The sequence below is a fragment of the Plasmodium gallinaceum genome, assembly GCF_900005855.1.
Source record: "Plasmodium gallinaceum strain 8A genome assembly, contig: PGAL8A_v1_64, whole genome shotgun sequence".
Lineage (NCBI taxonomy): Eukaryota > Apicomplexa > Aconoidasida > Haemosporida > Plasmodiidae > Plasmodium > Plasmodium gallinaceum.
This window is the reverse complement of record NW_021628223.1, coordinates 83050-102804: the sequence shown is the minus strand read 5'-3', so window position 1 is coordinate 102804 and position 19755 is coordinate 83050. Positions and strand designations below refer to the sequence as shown.

At 17.1% G+C, this 19755-nt stretch overlaps 6 protein-coding genes across 6 annotated transcripts; 2 read left to right on the top strand and 4 right to left on the bottom strand.

The window, feature by feature from the left end:
- Positions 1 to 981: 981 nt before the first annotated feature.
- Positions 982 to 3354, bottom strand: PABP (polyadenylate-binding protein, putative; the record flags this gene model as incomplete). Its single annotated transcript, XM_028674771.1, has 1 exon — positions 982 to 3354. One exon carries the CDS (start codon positions 3352 to 3354, stop codon positions 982 to 984), a length of 2373 nt encoding a protein of 790 aa, XP_028526369.1.
- Positions 3355 to 6583: 3229 nt separating this feature from the next.
- Positions 6584 to 9539, bottom strand: PGAL8A_00125300 (conserved Plasmodium protein, unknown function; the record flags this gene model as incomplete). The annotated part of the gene is made up of 5 exons (XM_028674770.1): positions 6584 to 6644; positions 6786 to 6832; positions 6931 to 7038; positions 7124 to 7294; positions 7473 to 9539. The coding sequence occupies 5 exons, from the start codon at positions 9537 to 9539 to the stop codon at positions 6584 to 6586; spliced, it is 2454 nt and encodes an 817-aa protein (XP_028526368.1).
- Positions 9540 to 12546: 3007 nt separating this feature from the next.
- Positions 12547 to 13641, top strand: PGAL8A_00125200 (conserved Plasmodium protein, unknown function; the record flags this gene model as incomplete). Its single annotated transcript, XM_028674769.1, has 4 exons — positions 12547 to 12666; positions 12807 to 12972; positions 13209 to 13391; positions 13535 to 13641. The coding sequence occupies 4 exons, from the start codon at positions 12547 to 12549 to the stop codon at positions 13639 to 13641; spliced, it is 576 nt and encodes a 191-aa protein (XP_028526367.1).
- Positions 13642 to 14677: 1036 nt separating this feature from the next.
- Positions 14678 to 15871, bottom strand: PGAL8A_00125100 (GTP cyclohydrolase I, putative; the record flags this gene model as incomplete). Its single annotated transcript, XM_028674768.1, has 1 exon — positions 14678 to 15871. The coding sequence occupies one exon, from the start codon at positions 15869 to 15871 to the stop codon at positions 14678 to 14680; it is 1194 nt and encodes a 397-aa protein (XP_028526366.1).
- Positions 15872 to 16473: 602 nt separating this feature from the next.
- Positions 16474 to 17166, top strand: PGAL8A_00125000 (50S ribosomal protein L24, putative; the record flags this gene model as incomplete). Its single annotated transcript, XM_028674766.1, has 1 exon — positions 16474 to 17166. The coding sequence occupies one exon, from the start codon at positions 16474 to 16476 to the stop codon at positions 17164 to 17166; it is 693 nt and encodes a 230-aa protein (XP_028526365.1).
- A 477-nt stretch (positions 17167 to 17643) lies between these two features.
- Positions 17644 to 18555, bottom strand: PGAL8A_00124900 (mitochondrial carrier protein, putative; the record flags this gene model as incomplete). Its single annotated transcript, XM_028674765.1, has 1 exon — positions 17644 to 18555. The coding sequence occupies one exon, from the start codon at positions 18553 to 18555 to the stop codon at positions 17644 to 17646; it is 912 nt and encodes a 303-aa protein (XP_028526364.1).
- Between the last annotated feature and the right edge of the window lie 1200 nt (positions 18556 to 19755).

The following is a 19755-nucleotide window of genomic DNA, read 5'->3' as shown; positions in this document are numbered from 1 at the left end:
AAAAAAAAAAATATATATATAAAGCAGTATATATAAAAAATAATGAAAAAAAAAGGAAATTTACAACAAAATGTTAAAAATATATTAATCAAGTATAAAATTTTTTTATATTTAGGATTTCAGATCTAATCTTTTTTTTTTTTTAAAATTCACAAATTATTCATGTATAAAAATTTCTTATTACAAAAATTACTATTGCTCAATTTAATTCATTTTTTTTTTTTTTTTTGTTGTTGTTTTTTTTTTCCTAATATGTAAAAGCACAAAATACAAAATTTTCTAAAGAATGTTAATAAATATAACAATGAAGAAAAGTATGCATAAGAAAAAAATTTTTTTTTTTTTTTAAACTATTATAATTTTTTCTTTTTTTATATGAACATAACTTTAAAATATTATACTAAAATAAAAAAAAAAAAAAGATAAAAAGATTTGTATATATAAATATATACTTACGTTTTTATACTTTACAAATTTTTTTCTAATATAAATGAAAAAATGAGTATAAAAAATAAAATTTACAATATATTTAATTTTATTTAAATAATACAGCAACAGCCTCTTTTGAAAAGATTAAAATTAAAAAAATATGAAATAAATATTCATGAAAAAAGACGTAAATAAATATATATATGAAAAAAAAAAAAAAGTTACGTTAAATAGTCATATATATATATATGTGTTAGCTTAAATATAAAATAATCCAAATTTAATTGTATATAATTACAAAAAAATTTATATATACTATATAAAATTATTTTATTTTTTATTTCTATTATATACAAATATTTTTATAATTATTTACTATTTTTTTTTTTTTTTATTTCTAAACAAAAATATGTTAATAATTTTTTATTCTATTTTTCTCTTATTTTTTTTTTTTTTTTTATGTTTTTATAAATAGTTATCTTTTTTTTTTTTTTTTTTTTTTTTTTCTATGTGCAATTCAATAAATTTTTAGCTAGTATGTATATATTATCTTTATTTTGCTTTTTGTAAAACAACTAAAGCTTCGTCGATTTTCTTCTTCAATTGCTCTTCATTTTCTAATAATATAAGTAGTTCTGAGTTATCCATTTCCAGCATCATTCCTGTAATTTTTCCAGCTAATGTTGGATGATAATTTGCAACTAATGGAAATAAATTTTCTCCTAAAACTTGTTTTTGCATGGAAGGAGGTGCAGATGCTAATGCTGCAGCTGTTAATGTAGAATTATTATTAAAATTCACATTCATATTATTAACAGAATTAACTTTGTTTGCATTTTTATTTGGTATTTCCATACGATTCCTTGCTTGTGAGGTAAATTTAAAATTATTATTTTGAGGGACTTGTTGCATTTGTTGTGATGATTTTTGTTGTGATGTTTGTTGTTGCGATTGATGATTTATTTGATTAGTTTGTGATGTATTTTGCTTGTTATTCATATTTAAAGGAATTTGTTTTTGATTAGATATGTTCATATTAGTCATATTTCTATTTGTTCTATTATTCATATTTCTAATATTATTGTTTAATAATTGATTATTTCCTTGTAATTGCTGAGTGTTATGTTGATTAGATACATTTATATTTTGTTGTTGTTGACCATTCTGAGAAATATTATTATTATATGGTTGATTGTGATGCAATTGAGAATTGTTTTTATTTTGATTTATATTATTATTCATAATATTATTTTGAGTATACAATCTCATTTGATTAATTTGTCCTCTTATATTGTTGTTAAAATTAAGTTGTTGTTGTGCAGCTTGCTGATGAACGGCTTGTTGATGAACAGCCTGTTGTTGTGCTGCTTGCTGGTGTCTCCAAGAAATTAGATTATTTTGATTAAAAGCAGTTATAACAGGTCTTCCATAACTTAAAGTATTTTGACTAAATTGTAATTGAGGAGATTGTGGATTTGCGTATTGGATAGGAGAGTTAATTGGGCTATTTATATGATGTCTAATTGGATGCATGCGAAATCTTTGTTGTAATCTAGATAATCGTTGTTCTCTTTTTTCAGCTAAACCTACATATAATGGTTTTCCATTAATTATTTTTAAATGCATTTCTGTTACTGCTTTATTTGCTTCTTCTTGTGATGCAAAACATACAAATCCAAATCCCTTACTTTGCTCTTTATCATCTCTCATTACTTTTGCTGATGTTATCGTACCATATGGTTCGAATAATTCTCTCAACATTTGATCATCAATAGCATCATCTAAATTTTTTATGTATAAATTTACACCTTGATGTTTGTTTTTATTTTCTACATTTAAATTATCAAATTTAGCTTTTAAAATAGCATGTCTTCTTGCTCTTGATTGATGGGGTCCAACATACAAAACATTTGGATGATCTGCACCTTCTGTTTGATTTTCTTTTTTATTATTATTATTATTATTAGCAGTGCTATCATTTAAATTAATAGAATTATTACTACTACCAATGGTTGTATTTGTTGTATTCGTATTTTGAGGGGAACCATTATTATTATTCGTATTAGTAGAAGTATTAGCATTATTATTGGTACTATTTTTATTTTCTCCTTCTTCTCTATTTGCATCATAATTCTTATCTATTTGACCATCATCAGTAATCTTTTTTCCATTTAAATTCTCCATTGCATTCTTTGCACTTTCTGAGTCTGCATAATTAACAAAACAAAATTTCCTATTTTTATTATCTGTTTTTACAATCATTGAAGTAATTTCACCATAAGGACTAAAAAGTTGTCTTAAATGAGTTTCTGTTACACTATCTGGAAAATTTTTTACATATAAATTGGTAAATTTTGTATCATTTGTTACTCGTTCTGACTTCTTAATAAAGGGACCAACATAAACAGTTTTAGATCCCAATTGAACACCATTCACTTTTTCTATAGCTTCTTTTGCACTTTCTTCATCTTCATAATGAACAAAACCGTAACTTTTACTTTTTCCGAATTCATCAGTTGCAACTTTACATGATAAAATATTTCCAAACATACTAAATGTATCAAATAAAGCTTTATTATCAATAGATTTATCTAAATTCTTAACAAAAATATTACCAGCACCACTTTTTCTTAATGAAGGATCTCTATGACTCCACATAATTCTAGCTGGTTGTCCTTTTATGTTTGTATAATTTAAAGTATCTAAAGCTCTTTCTGCATCTGCTAAGTTGTGATAATTAACATATGCATATCCTAATGATTTTCTCGTTACACTATCTCTACATACTCTTATAGAAGAAACATGACCAACTGTGTTAAAAATTTCATACAAAACGGCTTCTGTTACATCTTCATTTAAATCACCAACATATAATGATGCAGTAGAAAAACTAGGATGCATTATATTTGTACCGGTAGCTATCATTTTGAAATTTTCTTTTTTTTTTTTTTAAAATTAATTTTTAAATGTATTCAAAAAGAAAATATATATATATATATATATTCTTATAAAAATATGTATTTACTATATGTAGAATACTTAAAAATTAAAAAAAATTATGCTCTCTCTATATATACGTATATACTTTTTTTATATTATTTCTAAACAATCTCATTTATCAAAATTTATAATACAAAAAAAAAAAAAAAAAAAAGAAAAGAAAAAAAAAAAAATGAAGAGATATAATAAAAATTTTAATGTAATATAATAAATATGTCGTTTATTAATTATTTTTTAAAAAAAAAAAAAAAATATGGTAAAATAAAATAATTAAATAGGTAAATATATAGTATTAAATAATTATATAAATAATATTAATTAAATTTAAAAAAAAAAAAAAAAAATAAGAAAAGGATATAAATAAAGTACACATGTAAATAATTAAATAATATTCATAGATATAAAACTCATAAATTTCCTTAGTATATCTTAGAATTATAAAAAGCTAAAAAAAGGAATTAAAATAAAATATATAAAATTATAATTTTAGAAATTAATTTGTTATTACTTATTAGTATATATTTTAGTTTTGTTCTTTTAAATAAATAAATTATACAATTATTAATTATTTTTTTTTATATATTATAAAATGTCCACTGATCATACTATTTTGTTTTATTTTATTTTTTTTTTTTTTTTTTTTTCTGTTCTACAATAAATAAAGAAACATGAATTTAGAATGTTAATATATATTTGTATATCAAAAAAAAAAAAAAAAAAAAAATTCAAAATAAAATTTTTTTTTATTAAAAAATAATATATAAAATAATTCTTTTTTCTTTTTTTTCTTTTTACCCTTTTCTTTTTTCTTATAATGAGTAATATTTTTATAATAGTAATAAATAAATATATATATATATATGTTTTTTTTTTTTTTTTTTTTTATTTCATTACAGTAAGCATTCTTATAATTAAATGGATTTATAAACATAACATTATAGAAATACTTTAATTTTATTTTCTTTTTTCATACACAAAACAAATTAGGTATTCACATAAAATGTAACTATTATGCACGTGTTAAATTCAATCATACAAATTTATAATAATAATATATAATAATCTTTAGTGTTTTTAAAAGTACATTTAAATATTCATTTATATTGAAATATATATAATATATACTTATTTATATATAATTTTTTTTTTTTTTATTTTATATATGTTTTAATTATATCCACCAAAAAAATAAAAACATATATATATATATATATATGTATTGTAATAAATGGAAAAATTATTTAAATTTAAAAAAAAATAAAGATAAAAATATACACATATATATAAATATGTATATATTAATTTATTTGTTTTATATAAATAAATTATTATTTTTTATTACATATAGAAAGTTTAAAAAAAAAAATAGTACTATTAAAAAGTATTGAGTTATGAATATCTTATTAACTTCTTTGTTCTCTCTCTTAAAAATTAAATACCTATTTTTTTTTTTTTATTTCTATGTAAAACTATCTATTTATATATATTTTTTTTTTTTTTCCTTACTATAATTTTATAATGTTTATTTTTTTAACTTTTTTTTTACTTTTTTTTTTTTTGTGTTTTTTTACTTTTTTTTTTTCGTTTTTTATTATATAATATTTTTATAATTTTTCGTTTTTTTTTTTTTATTTTTATAAAAAATTTTTTATTTAAAGTTTTATTTATTTTTTTTTTTTTTTAAATTTTGTTACTTTTTTATATATATTTTTTTTTTTTTATATGAAAAAAAAAATTTTTGTATACATATGCATATATATATATTACATATATTTAATTTGCAAAATATTTTTTTTTTTTTTTTTTTTTTTTTAAATNTTTTTTTTTTTTTTTTTTTTTTTTTTTTTTTTTTTTCTGTATCCAAATATAAGAGTGAATTAATCATTTTAAGGATACAGTTATTCTAAATCTTTTTTTGATTTAATGAATAATAAAAAAAGAATATAATAAATAAAATAAACATGCATATCTTTTTATTTTTAATTTTTTTTTTTTTTTGATTTTTTTTTTTTTTTTTTATTTGAAGTTTCATTATATATTTTTTTTTTGTTGCATTTTTTATGTATTTAAAAATTATAAAATATTTTTTAAAAGTATTTTTTATATTTCTATTTACTTCCATTATGGTAGAAAGCATATATTTTTGTTTTTAGTTAATTTAGAAAAAAAAATAAAGTAAATTAGTTGAATAAGAATTATATATCTTATAATGTAGGATCCTCCTATTTTCAAAAATTCGTTAATTTTTATTAGGAATTGAAATTAAAAATAAAATATCTCCAATTAAATGTATTGAGTTCTTCAGATAATAATGAATAAATATATATATTAAAAAATAATAACATTATAAATATCTATAATTTTTTTTTCTATATTTTATTGCATATATAAGTACAAAATAAAAGGAAAATTCCTCACTTTAAAAATAATAATGAAGAATATAATTAAAAAATTATAATGTTTCCAATTATTATTTTGTAAGATTAGTACATATTATCATTCACTTTAAAAAATAAATAATGTCATTCATATTTACACAATGGTGTTTGTTGGACACATATATTTATAATAATAAGTAATATTAAAATTGACAGTGTTTTTTTTTTTTTTTTTTTTTTTTTTTTTTTGGTTAAGTATCCTTTTATTTCATTTATTTTATATGATTATTTTCTATTATAAGAAATCATGCAATGAAATTAATGAAAAATATTTTGTATATTAATTTTTTTTTAATAATAATAAGAGTTTTTCTAAAATAAAACAAAAAGATGTACAAAAAACTCAGTATAAATTTAATAATTATAAACCATAAAACTAAAAAACTATTATATTTGTTTTTTTAAAATATCAAAAAACTGCTTATTCGTTTTATGTATTACCAAATATATGTAATTTTTTTTTTAATATTTTAAAGAAAAAAAAGAAAATATACTAATATATGATCAAATAAATATCTTATATTCTTTGTTTACACATTTAAAGGTGTAATTAAAAAAACGTTTTTTTATGAATTCATTGAATATATCTAAATTTTTAATCATACTAGTAGAATTAAAAAAAAAAAAAAAAAATAAAATAAAATAAAATAATAAAATTATTATATTAAGTTTAATAAAATAATATATCCATATGGTAAAAAAAAAAAAATATCACGCTAATAGAAATGCCCACTGTTGTCTTGAATGTTCCTTGTGTAGTTAGAAATTTGTTGTACCCTATAGATAAAAATATAAAATAAAATAAATTTAACATTTTTTGAAACAATAAAAGAAAATATTTTAAAATTAGCTTAAATGAAATCAAATGTAAATTAAAAAAAATATATATATTTATTTCATGAAATAATGAAAAAAGACCTTATTTTTGACCTTTCGCTTTCTCTCATAAATATATATTTATTGATCTATGGGAAAAAAAATAAAAATAATTATTTTAAATAAATTATAAATATTAATAATTTTTTTTTTTTTTTTTTTTTTTTCTAATGCTTAATTTTCTTACATCGTCTTTAAATAATAGTGCGCTTTTTAGAGTATATAAATGCTGTTTTTGCATTATATATAAATTATCAAATGTTTTCTTTAATTCATTAATAAAATTATTGATATCCTTCAAAAGAAAAACATAAATAAAAATATGTAAATATTATATATATATATATATTAAATAACACAATATTATTTTGTTAGCATACTTCAATTGTTTTAAAATACTCTAATTTATTATATTCATGATAATAGTTATAAAATTGATTAATATCCTTTTCAAATACAGAAATATTTTCTTCTAATTTTTTTTTTTTTATATCAAGTAACTTTTTTTGTTCTTCTAATAATTCATTTAGTTTTTCATTATTATCTTCTTCCTAAAAAAATAAAAAAAAAAAAAAAAAATTTATTTACATATATTTGTATAAATAAATATATTATCAATATATCTAAATGTAATTTCATTTAAAAGGAATATTAATATAATTTATTTTTATTTATATTATTTTATTTTTTATATATTTTATTTATTTATTGTTTTTTCTTAATAATTACAATTAACATATTTAAAAATTGTTCATCCATATTATCTTTTATTTCTATTAAATCTTTTGAAAAGTTAGTTAATTGAATATTCAAAGAGAAATATATAGAAATAATAACATAATAAATTTTTTCTTCTGATTGAATATTTATATATTTATTTAATATATTGTAATGGAACAAATTTTGGTTATTAGCATTTTTCTGAATAGCAAATGATAAATTATTTAATTTAATAAAATTGGAAAAATTTGAATAATTTAAACATAATTTATTTGAATTTTCTAGATCAGTAATACTATTAAATGAATTAGATGTATTTTCATTTTCTTCAGATAATATATTTTTATAATACAAATAATCATTTTCTAAGGATTCCAAGTTAATATCAATACAATGATTTAACTGATTTACTACATATTCAAAAAAAGGTAATATATCCATTTCACAAATTTGAAAATTTGAGTAGTTATTTTCATGGAATGTTTTGAAAATGGTATTATTTTTTCCAAGATCATCTAAAGATTTCTTAAAATTGCTTAAATGAAATAAAAAATTATTATAAGAATTTAAAGAATCTTGATTAATACATACATTAACGTATTTTTTTTGAAATTCTAAATGATTATTATTTTCATTAGTCAATTTATTTTCTGCTTCAATTAATATTTCTTTTAAATTTTGTTCAACATTCATAAGAAAATTTAATATGTTTTCAAAATCATTAGGTTGATAAATCTGCTTTTTTCTATTAAACATATCTATAATAACATTATTTAAGGTAAGTATTATATTTTTTCTATAGGATAAATTTATCATCTTATATTGATCATTTAAAGATAGAAATATTTTATTATACTTTTCACATATTGATAATGCTTCTTTATTATAACATTCATAAATATTTTTTGCTTTTTCATTAAATAAAAGTTTTAAACGATTAGAAATTTTTTTCTTTGTGTAAATTTCAGAAATATTAATATTTTTAATTTTTACTACTTCTGTTCCTTTAATGGGTTCTAAATTTTCATATGGAGGTACAACTTCAAAATAGATATTTTTATTCTCATATTCAAAAAATTCAAGTATTTTTATAATTTTTTCTTTTAATGAAACAATACTAATGTTAAGATTATACTTTTTACATAATTCTATACCTTTATTAACATTATCTAGACTATAATTTAATCTACAAATAATTTCTCCAATTTTTTCTTCCTCATATTTTTTAACTTTTAATTCTTCAGAATTACTTAATTCTACATATTTTAAGGATGAATGATAATTACTTATACTTATGAATATTTTTTTATTTACATAAATATAATTATAGAAATATCCATTTGTATTTCTTATATATTGTAAATTATTTTTAGCATTAGAAAAATGTTTTACTTGTTTAAATACATCTAAAAACTTCCCATCTAAACATGAATGAGCATCATTAAAGTATGTATAAATATTAAAAGATAATTTAGATAATAAATTTCTTTTATATTTTTTTAATATGGCAGTATTATAAAACATATTTTCATGATATGCTGATACTAGACACAAAAAAATATATGAACTGATGCAATTAATATCTGTTAAATCACTCAATTTTTGTTCATTTAGATTTTTAAACAAATAATTAAAAATCTCTACTACTTCATTAGATATTTTGTTTAATAATTTTATATCATCTGAATTTTTCTTTAATTTTAACATATGCGATTTTAATATCCCTATGTTATAAATAATTAAAGTATTTTCTTGATGAAATTCATATTCTACTTTTTTATTTTTTTCAAATATATCATTTGTATATAGTATTTTTTTTCCTTTTAATAAGTTTTTTCTTTTAAACGTTTCAAAATAAAATAAATACTCTTTATATAAGTTTAATAAATTCACACTCAATCCTTTATATTGTTCTATTATTATTGAATTTCTTAAGTTGGTAAAGTTATTTATCTCTTCTTCAAAAGAAAAATCAGGGTTTTTAATCAATTCTTTTAGATTTTTATTAATTATTTTATTAATTTGGATTTTATCATAAAGATATTTTAGGTTTACCAAGTCTGAAACAACTTGCATTTTTATTTTTTTTTTAATTATTTAAATTGTTAAAAACAATGGGAAATTGATAAAAATAGAATTCTATAAAGACAAAAAATACATAAATATATTAGAATTTTATTTTTTTTCATGAGTTCTTTAATAAAAAAAAAAAAAATAAAATACTTTTTCTATGTTATTATGGATAATAAAAATGAAAAAAAAAAATAAAATGCAATAATATACTATTATATGAAATATTCTATGTTTTTAATAGATATATATATATATATATTCTTCTTTAATTGGTTTACATATTAAAAAAAAAAATTGCATGATCATTTTTTTTGTAGTAATTAATCATTTTTTATAAAAAATATGAACAAATTTTGAGATCAAGCTTGCATTTTTAAGTAAACTTGAATTTTTTACAAAAAATTTTTTTTAGTATTAAAGGTAAAAATGAGATAAATAGATAAGAAAAAAAAAATTTTATAATATATATTTACTTTTCGTTTTGGGTCAAAAATTAGTAGCATTGCAAAATTTTTTTTTTTTTTTTTTTTTTTTTTTTTTGAGTGTATACATGTTTTTTTAATACAATTTTTCTTTTTTATAGAATTATACTTTTTTTTGATAGAATACTATTTATCATTTTGTTAAAGGCACAAAAAATTAATTGAAAAAAAAAAAGAAAGCATAAATAATNNNNAAAAAAATTTTATAATATATATTTACTTTTCGTTTTGGGTCAAAAATTAGTAGCATTGCAAAATTTTTTTTTTTTTTTTTTTTTTTTTTTTTTGAGTGTATACATGTTTTTTTAATACAATTTTTCTTTTTTATAGAATTATACTTTTTTTTGATAGAATACTATTTATCATTTTGTTAAAGGCACAAAAAATTAATTGAAAAAAAAAAAGAAAGCATAAATAATACATATTGTTATATATATACAAATATATATATATTATTTGTTTTTTTAATGTATATATATTGTTTTAATAAAATTTCATCAGTTATTTAAAAATGTACCATAGAAAAAAACTTTCACTGAAAAATAAAATGAATATAAAGAAAACAATAATAAATTGATATTTAAAGAATATCTTTTTTGTAAGAAAAAAGAAAAAGAAAAATTTTTTAAATTAAGGATAAATGTTATTGATTCTAACTTTATTATAAAATTTTTTTTCACATAAATTATAAAAAATTTTTAATTTTTTCTTTATACTATAAGGTACTTAAAATTTTTAAACTAATTATATATATTAATATATTAGAATGGTAAATTTTAATATAATTTTTAAAATAGTCACAGTGTTGCAATGAGCAATAAAATTTTGATAAAGTATATTTTTTTTCAAATTGAATGAAATTTTAAGAATTGTTCTAAAAAAGGAAAAAAGAATTTCACTGCTTAAAAATAAAGATATATTGTTTCATATTAGAATAAATTTATTTTTGACCATTTATAACATTTAAAAAAATTTTAAAATAAGAAATAATGTATATATATATATATATATATATAAATTTTTTCCATAATTAAAAACATATATTGAGTTTTTTGGTAATTAATATTAAAATATATATCAACTTTATTACAATAACGTAATTTTAACAACAGAAATTATAACATAAAACAATTCTTCTATATAGATAATAATATAATAAAACAATACTTCTATATATATAATAATATAATAAAACAATACTTCTATATAGATAATAATATAAAAATCTTTTTTTATAACATTCTATGGAAAAAATAAATTAAAATGCATGAGTAAAAAATATAATATTTAAATTTATATCTCATTTTAAATAATCTTTTAATCTAATTTCTTTTTCATTTCTATAAATGTATAAAATATTTTAATAAGGAAACTATTTTTAACATAATCTTTAAACATATAATTTATTCAAGTAAAATTTTTTTAAACCTCATCATTTTTTTTTCTTTACTACATTTTTGAAAAATAAAATAATATTAACAAAAATGAATATTTTACAACAATTTACACAAATAAAATGGGATAACAAAATTAAAGATAAATTATCTTGTACTCAATTTTTTTAAAAGAAAATGAAAAAAAAAAAAAAAAAGGAAAGCTACTATCATTTAATAGTTAGAGTATTTTTTTTTTTTTTTTTTTTTTTTTTTTCTATTTATATAAAAAATGAAACATAATAGAATAAGTTTAATAAAATTAAAAATAATCTAAATTTTTTTTTTTTAAATTTTAGAAATAATATGAATATTTCTATTTAGTTGCACGTCTGTGCTATAAAAAAATTGTATTAGGTCGAAATATAAAAGAATGAAAAAAATAAAAAAAGTTCATATATATATTTAATTTCATATATGTAAGCATATATATATATACATATATGCATACATACATGTGTATAAATGAGAATAATTCTTCTTAATTTAATCATAAGAATTACATTCTTTTTATTTTATATATTTTTATTATTTTTTGTTTTTTTTATTTCTTTTTTTTAGTAATAGTTTATATATTTTTTTTATATTTTAATTATCTTACATAAAGTATTATAAAAAATTTAAAAAGATAATATAACAAATTTTACTAGAAACTTCATTGTAAGACAATTAAAAACAAAGAAATTTTTTTTTAAAAATTATTAAATAGAAAGGCATTAAATTTTACATTATTAATAAAAAAGAAATATATATTTTAATATTTAATTAGATATGTAAAAGTGAAATGAAATATGAAATATTATCACAAATAAAATATCACTTAAATTATACAATACAAAAAAAAATATATTTACTTAATTTCCATATTTTTTTTTTTTTTAGTAAATAATTTTTTTATTTTTTTTAATTAAAATTATTTAAAATTTATTTTCAAAAATTAACACATATTTACATACAAATGAATGAATACTTAAACATACATTCATATATACATTCATATTTGCATATATATATATACATGTATATTTTTTTATGGTTTTTTTTTTTTTTTTTAAATATAATTTTTTAATCTCATTACACTATAGTTCAAATAAAATGGATATTTTTAACTGTCAATATTGTTCAATATCTCCTTTTGACTATATTTTAGATTATATATATGGTGAAAGATCATCTAAAAAAGATGAAAAAAAAAATTCGAATGTTACTTATGATGTAATTTTTTTTCAAAAAAAAAAAAAAAAAAAAAAAAATTATATACATAAATATTTATATATATACATATATATATATATATATATATATATTAATATACATATATGTATATTTATATGTGTATGTATATTTTTGAATAGGATAGTAGTAGTAATAATGTATCTCAAGTAGTATCAAAATTTGGTGAACAAATAGAAAAAAGATCAACAAACGAAATTTTACTTTTGTGTAGAGCATGGGAAAACTACGTTCATCCAAGAGCAAAAGAATATTGGAAAGATTCACACCAACTTCAAAATATTCTATGTAACCAAAAAAAAAAAAAAAAAATATATTAAACTTAAAAAAAAAATAAAAAAAATTATTGAAAAAATATAAAAAGAAAAATTATATAAAATCAAATTACACATGAAGAAATATAAAATTTATTTATACATAGCATTAAAAAAAAAGCAAAAATAAAAAATATAAAAATGTATAAACATAAAACATGTATATATATATTGATTTATTTAATAAAAAAAATATTGTCCTTTTTTAAGGCAAAATTGCTAATGGCATAACTAAAAATGATGATCCAATTTTAGGAGATGATTATGCATGTGTTTTTTGGTATGGAGATAAAAATAAAAATGATAATTGCCCAATCATATCAGTGAAAAAAGGAAATGATAGTGTTGAAACTATTACATATGTAAATAGAGTTCTTATTTTTTTGTATGCAGGTTTATTTTATTTTTATATAAATGTAAATTTACATATGTCTTCATATATTTATATATTATTACTTTTATATTCATTAAAAAACATATATATAATCATAAGCATATATTATTAAAAATGTATTTTTGTATTAAACCATTCACAGATGAAGCTAGCTTTCAAGAATTGCAGAAGAAACCAAAAAAAGCATTTACAATGGCATGTGGAAATATTAATTGTATTAATCTAACACATATTTCTTTAGATGATTAAAATGAGAAGAATTAAAAAGAGTTTTGGGTATAATTGATATATATATTAATAATATAATTGTAATAATAATATAATTAGTAATAATTACTACAATAATAAATAATAGTAATGAAGAATAATAATAATCAGTAATAATAAATATAATAATTAGTAATGATACAAATAATAATATTAAGTAATAAAAGAAATAATAACATTTATATAATAAAACTAGAAAAAGTAGTAATAGTAATGATAACAATAAGAATGACAAAAATAATATTAATAAAAATGATAATTATATTAATAATTAGTATTAAAATTAATAACACCAATAATAATAATGATAAGTATATAATTTCTCTATGACATCTTATTGAATAGCAGTGAAATATTAGTAAAAATTTGTGAAAACTTTGATTTGGAAATTGAAAATATCAAAAACAATTCACACTTTAAAAAAATAAATAAAAATATATGTACGATTAAAAAAAAAAAAAAAAAAGTTATATAAATGAAAAATGAATAAGTGTATGCATACATAATGAATTTTGTATTGCATTCTTTAAAAAACGATGTCTTTTATTTGAAATGCTTTCTTGTTGTTCTTTAATTTTACATTTTTAAATAAATTTAAAGAAATAATAGATTTTAAAGCACAAAACAATAAAATTTTGTTTATATATACATATTTTTTTTTTTATGTAATTTGCAATTTTGATATATATATTTTTTGTTATTACATTTTATATTTTCTTCTATTTTTATATTTTTAATAAATATATTTTTAATTCTTTTTTAAAAAAAAATTATGCTATTTTAATGTTTCTTTTTTTTTTTTATTATTTTATTCCATTTTTTTATTTTTTATTTTGAGTGAAAAATATTTAATTTTTAATAAAAAAAAAAAATAGCTTTTGTGATTATAAAAAAATAAATATAATAATTTAAATAAAAAATTGTACTGTTTTATAAAGTTATCAATTAACAAAATGGAACAATTTTAAGTATATTATTATTATTTCCCTTTAATATATATTAAAAATGATCATTAATTTTAATAATTTTCATCATAGTTCATTTTATTAATACTGTCATAATTACTAATATCATTTTCTTTTTTAAAACAGTTATTTATATATGATTTACTTGTATACTTATTATTTTTTAATTTACAACATACTTGTGTAACAGTAGTAGAATTGTGCTCTTTCACTCCACGCATATTAATGCACAAATGTTTGGCTACTATAGTAACTTGAAGATTTAATGGTTTTAAATATTTTCTTAAAATATTACAAATATCATTAGTCAAATCTTCTTGTAGTTGCAATCTTCTAGAAAATGCATCTACAATTCTTGAAAATTTAGATAACCCCATGATGTATTTGTTTGGAACGTATTCAATAGTGCATATCCCTTGAAAAGGTAGTAAATGATGTTTACAGAGAGAATTTATTTGAATCCCTGTAATCTTTATTACTGAATTGTTTTTGTATTTTCTTTTGTACATAGATCCTTTAAATATTTTTTCTATATCAACGTTATAGCCATTTGTTAAATATAAAAAAGTTTCAGCGAACCTTTTATTTGTTCTTTTTAAAATATCTGATTTCGGTAAATTTAATATATTTAATATGTTATATATGTGATGGCTAATATCAAAAACTTGGTTTTCTATTTTTGAAGAGTTCGTATGGTTATCACTAATCTTTTTATTTTTTATTTTTTTTAAAGTATTCTTCTCATAATTTTTATCGGATACTTTATTATTATTGTCATTGTTTTTTACATTTATTTCGTTTTTTTTACTTGATGTATCATTTTCCATTTTATCAATTTTTGTTTTTTTAGAGCAATATTTATTTTTAATAATTTTCACGTCGTTTAAATTATTATTACTAGTAATGTGCCCATTTTTGTTTTCATTATTCAAAATACAAATTTTATTACTTATGAAGTTTGCATTGTCTTGCAACTTAACATTTGAATTGCATTTTTTTTTAACCGCAAGCCTTTTAAATCTTTTTTTTCCTTTTTCTATAACATTAAACGCTTTTTTTTCGCATTTTTTAAGACCATTATTCATTATTGTATCGTTTAAGTTATGTGAATTTTTTTCAAACTCCCTTTTGCTTTTTTTCTTAACTTTTTTTGTATTTAACAAATAATTAGAATTACTTTTTTCATTTTCATTACTAGATTCAGAATAAATTTCATTACTTCTATTTAGGTGCAAATTTTTCATCATAATTTAAAATTTTTTCAATTTTCAAAAATGAAAGTAATATATATAAAAAATACAAACAAATTAAGTTTAAATATATAATGTTTAATATAGAAAATTATTTTATATATTTTTTTTTAAACAATCATTGATAAATTTTTTTCATTTTCTTATGAAAACAAAACTTTTATTTACATTAAAAAAATAAGAGCAATAGGACTTTATACATATATATATATATATATATTTTTTTTTTTTTTTTTTTTTTGTTTATAGATCTAAAAATAAGGTTTTTAATATATTAAGTGAAATATGATTCATAAGCTCAGTTATTTTTCATTCTTTTTACAATAGTATATAAATAGAAATTTATAAAAACTTATGAATTGTAATTTATGTATATATAAGGAAAAAATTAAATAATCTGAAATAAAATGAAAATTAAAAAATTATAAAATATAAAAAATAATATAATACTTCAATTAAGTTGAATAAAAGTAATATATACTTTAATAATAAAATGTTTAGTACTATTATAAAATATTTTTATTAAAACAAAGTAAAAAGTTATACAAAAGAAGATAGAAATTTTTAAAATATATATTTGAATTTATAAAAAAAAAAAAATGTCAAAGTATGTTAAATATTTTGTCCAAGCTAAAAAACTAGATAAAAGAAAACGAAAATATTATAAACTAGAATTTTTAGAATTAAATAAGGAATTAAGTATACCATATCCTTTAAGAGAACAAAATCAACCAAAAAGATTAGATTTATCTAAATATTTAAATATAGAAGTAGGCGATTTAGTTAAAGTATTATATGGACCTGATAAAGATAAAGAAGGGCTAGTACTAAGTATTAACCCCAAAAGAAATACTGTAATTGTTGATGGATGTAATATGAAAAAATCAGCATGGAATGTTACAAGTAAAAAAGGGTCAATCATTACACAAGAAATGCCAATTCATATAACAAATGTAGCTATTTTAGATCCAATAAATAAAAAACCAACAGTAGTAAAAAGGAGGTATATGATGAATGGGGAGTGTGTAAGAATATCAAAAATTTCAGGTTGCGCAATGCCTGAACCTGTTAATAAAAATATTTTGAAAGAGCAAAATAATTATGAATTGTTCATTCAAAAAAAAAAAACAGGTCCACCAATAAAGGATATATATGCAGAAAAAGATTCCAAAAACTTTAATTTATTAAAGAAAATAGCATATGAAATAAAAAAAAAAAGATTTTATGAAATGAAAAATTTTTTTAAAAAAGATGAGGAAAATGAGAAAAGTAGTACAATTAAAAGTTTTTAACATTTAACATATAGAAACATATAAGAAATACAAATAAAAAATGAAAAAATCATGGAATTTTAATGTTTAAAAAAAAATGTACACATATTTATATATATATAAATATTATTTACATCAACATATATAATTGTTAAAATTTTTAATTTTTCAATATTTCGGATTTTTAATTTAAGCAAATACATATAAGTTTTTATAATATATATATATATTTACAATTTTTTTAGTTATTTATATATAACCATAAAAATTTATAATTTATTTATTTTTCTATATGGATAAATATCATTTTATTATATAAAAATATATATACATATATTTATATATATGCATGTATATATGTTCTATAAAAATGTTTTAATTAAAAATTTGATGAAGTCATATAATATTACTTTTATAAAAAAATCTTAAACTTCTTGTAAAGGAATTCTACGTTAAAATATATATAAGAATAAATTTTAATTATAAAATAAAATATAGTTAAAAATATTTATTTAAAATCTTAACACCAGTAACCATAAATAATGTCTGCCAAATGCACAGAAGGCAGCGAGGTATAACACCTTTATATAAGTAAAGTATACCTCCTTCTTTATATAAATTAGTAAACGATTGAAAAAATGTTAACTTAATATTATTGTTTGCATTATTTTGCATATGTACTCTGATAACATCAAACGGATTATTCCATACTGACAGCGCACCACCAATAATGCCACAAATAATTTCTTCAAATGTGGTTAAATTATATGAGTTTTCCTTTTTTTTAATAATATTTTCATTTGTTAAACTGAAATTGCTAGAATCGTTTACACTTTTTATATTATTTATGTCATCAATTTTTTTAATTTTTTTCTCTTCTTTTTTGTTCTTTTTTTGAATAACCTTAGTTCTTATCCATTCAGTAATTCCTTGTCTACTTGCCCAATTGGTTCCCTGTCTTAAACACATTGCACTATTACCTTTATATAAAGTTTTAATTCCTGTATTTTTTAAAATGTAAACAATTTTTTCTTTATAGTTAATTTTTTTATCAATACTAGCTGTTATAAAAAAAGTGCAAGGTGTCATAACTAACGATTGGCAAATACCACCACAAGCTCCTCCAATAAAACCACTAGTTGTTTTATTAATATTTAAATTATTGCAAAAATTTATTATCTGTTCTTTTGATAATAATAAAACTGCTCCTTTACTAGCACTTTCTACTAGTTTTGCATAAAAACCAGCATAAAATTGACCTAATCCCTTATTATAAATATTTTTAAAGGATTTTATTGTATTCTCATTTCTATAAATACACATTCTTGTTTTCCATACTTCTAATGGCAAACCTAAAGTTGCCGTTTCTAAACAATGTAAAATAGATCCATCTATTAAATCTTTACTCATTTCTCTAAATTTCTTTTTTTTTTTTTTTTTTTTTATTATTGAATAGAAAAAATTACGAACTACCAAATAAATAATTCACAGAAAGTAGAAAAAATAAACTTTTATAAGCAACATAAACAAATAAAATTCAAATGATAATACTTAAGAAAATATATTTACTATCCTAGATAAAATAATTCATAATGAAAAAAAAAAAAAAAAAAAAGAAGTTAGCAATGAATTCTGCATTTCAATATACTTAAAATAAATTGCTTTTAGGAATATTATATAAATAATGAAATATAAAAGAAGAAACAATTATAATGAATGAGAAGAATCATTACTTTCATCTAAATACAAACATTATTCATATGTCTTTTCCTATATGCAAGAATATCTTATTTTTTTCAGTTATGTAAATTTACACATTTGCATTTATTTTTTTATTTGTTTACTTATTATATTCTTATATATTTCTTTATTTTATTAATATGTATATATAATGTTATTATTTGAATTAACTTATATATTTATAAGTCATCGTTTACTAAATTCCTTTTAATAATTTTTAATATATATTTTTAGAAGTATGTGGTAGTACATATTTAAGTTTAATTTTTATTTTATACATTTGTTAATTTTTTGATGTTTGAGAAAATTCGTTAAATTTAAATAATAAATTTTAAATAAAAACATTTATTTGAAAAAAAAAAAAAAAAAAAAAAAAAAATAAATAAATAAATAAATAAATAAATACAACACTTTAATTAATTAAAAATATACTATTAATTTTATGTTATTTTTCTATAATTATAAAATTTTGTAGTATACTAATAACTTTAAAAATAATACAAATATTTATATAATCAAGAATGTTAAAGTTTTTATAAAACATTCTACAGAATAAAAAACTAAATTTATAAACACATAAATTATATTTATAAAAGATTGCATATTTTTTATTTTTATAGAAATAATTAAAAATTTTAATAAATCTTGTAAGTTTTAAAAAAATAAAATAATATTTTTTAATGATGTAAAATTTTTTTTTCAATAAAAATTTATACAAAATGTATAATTAATATTTCTATAAAAATTTTATAGTTAAAAGTTAAATCATTTTGTATAGATGTATTTTTTTAAGTTACCTATATTTTAAATTAAACTTAGAAATGATACATTTTTTTTTTTTTTTTTTTTTTTTTTTTTTTAAAAAGTAAA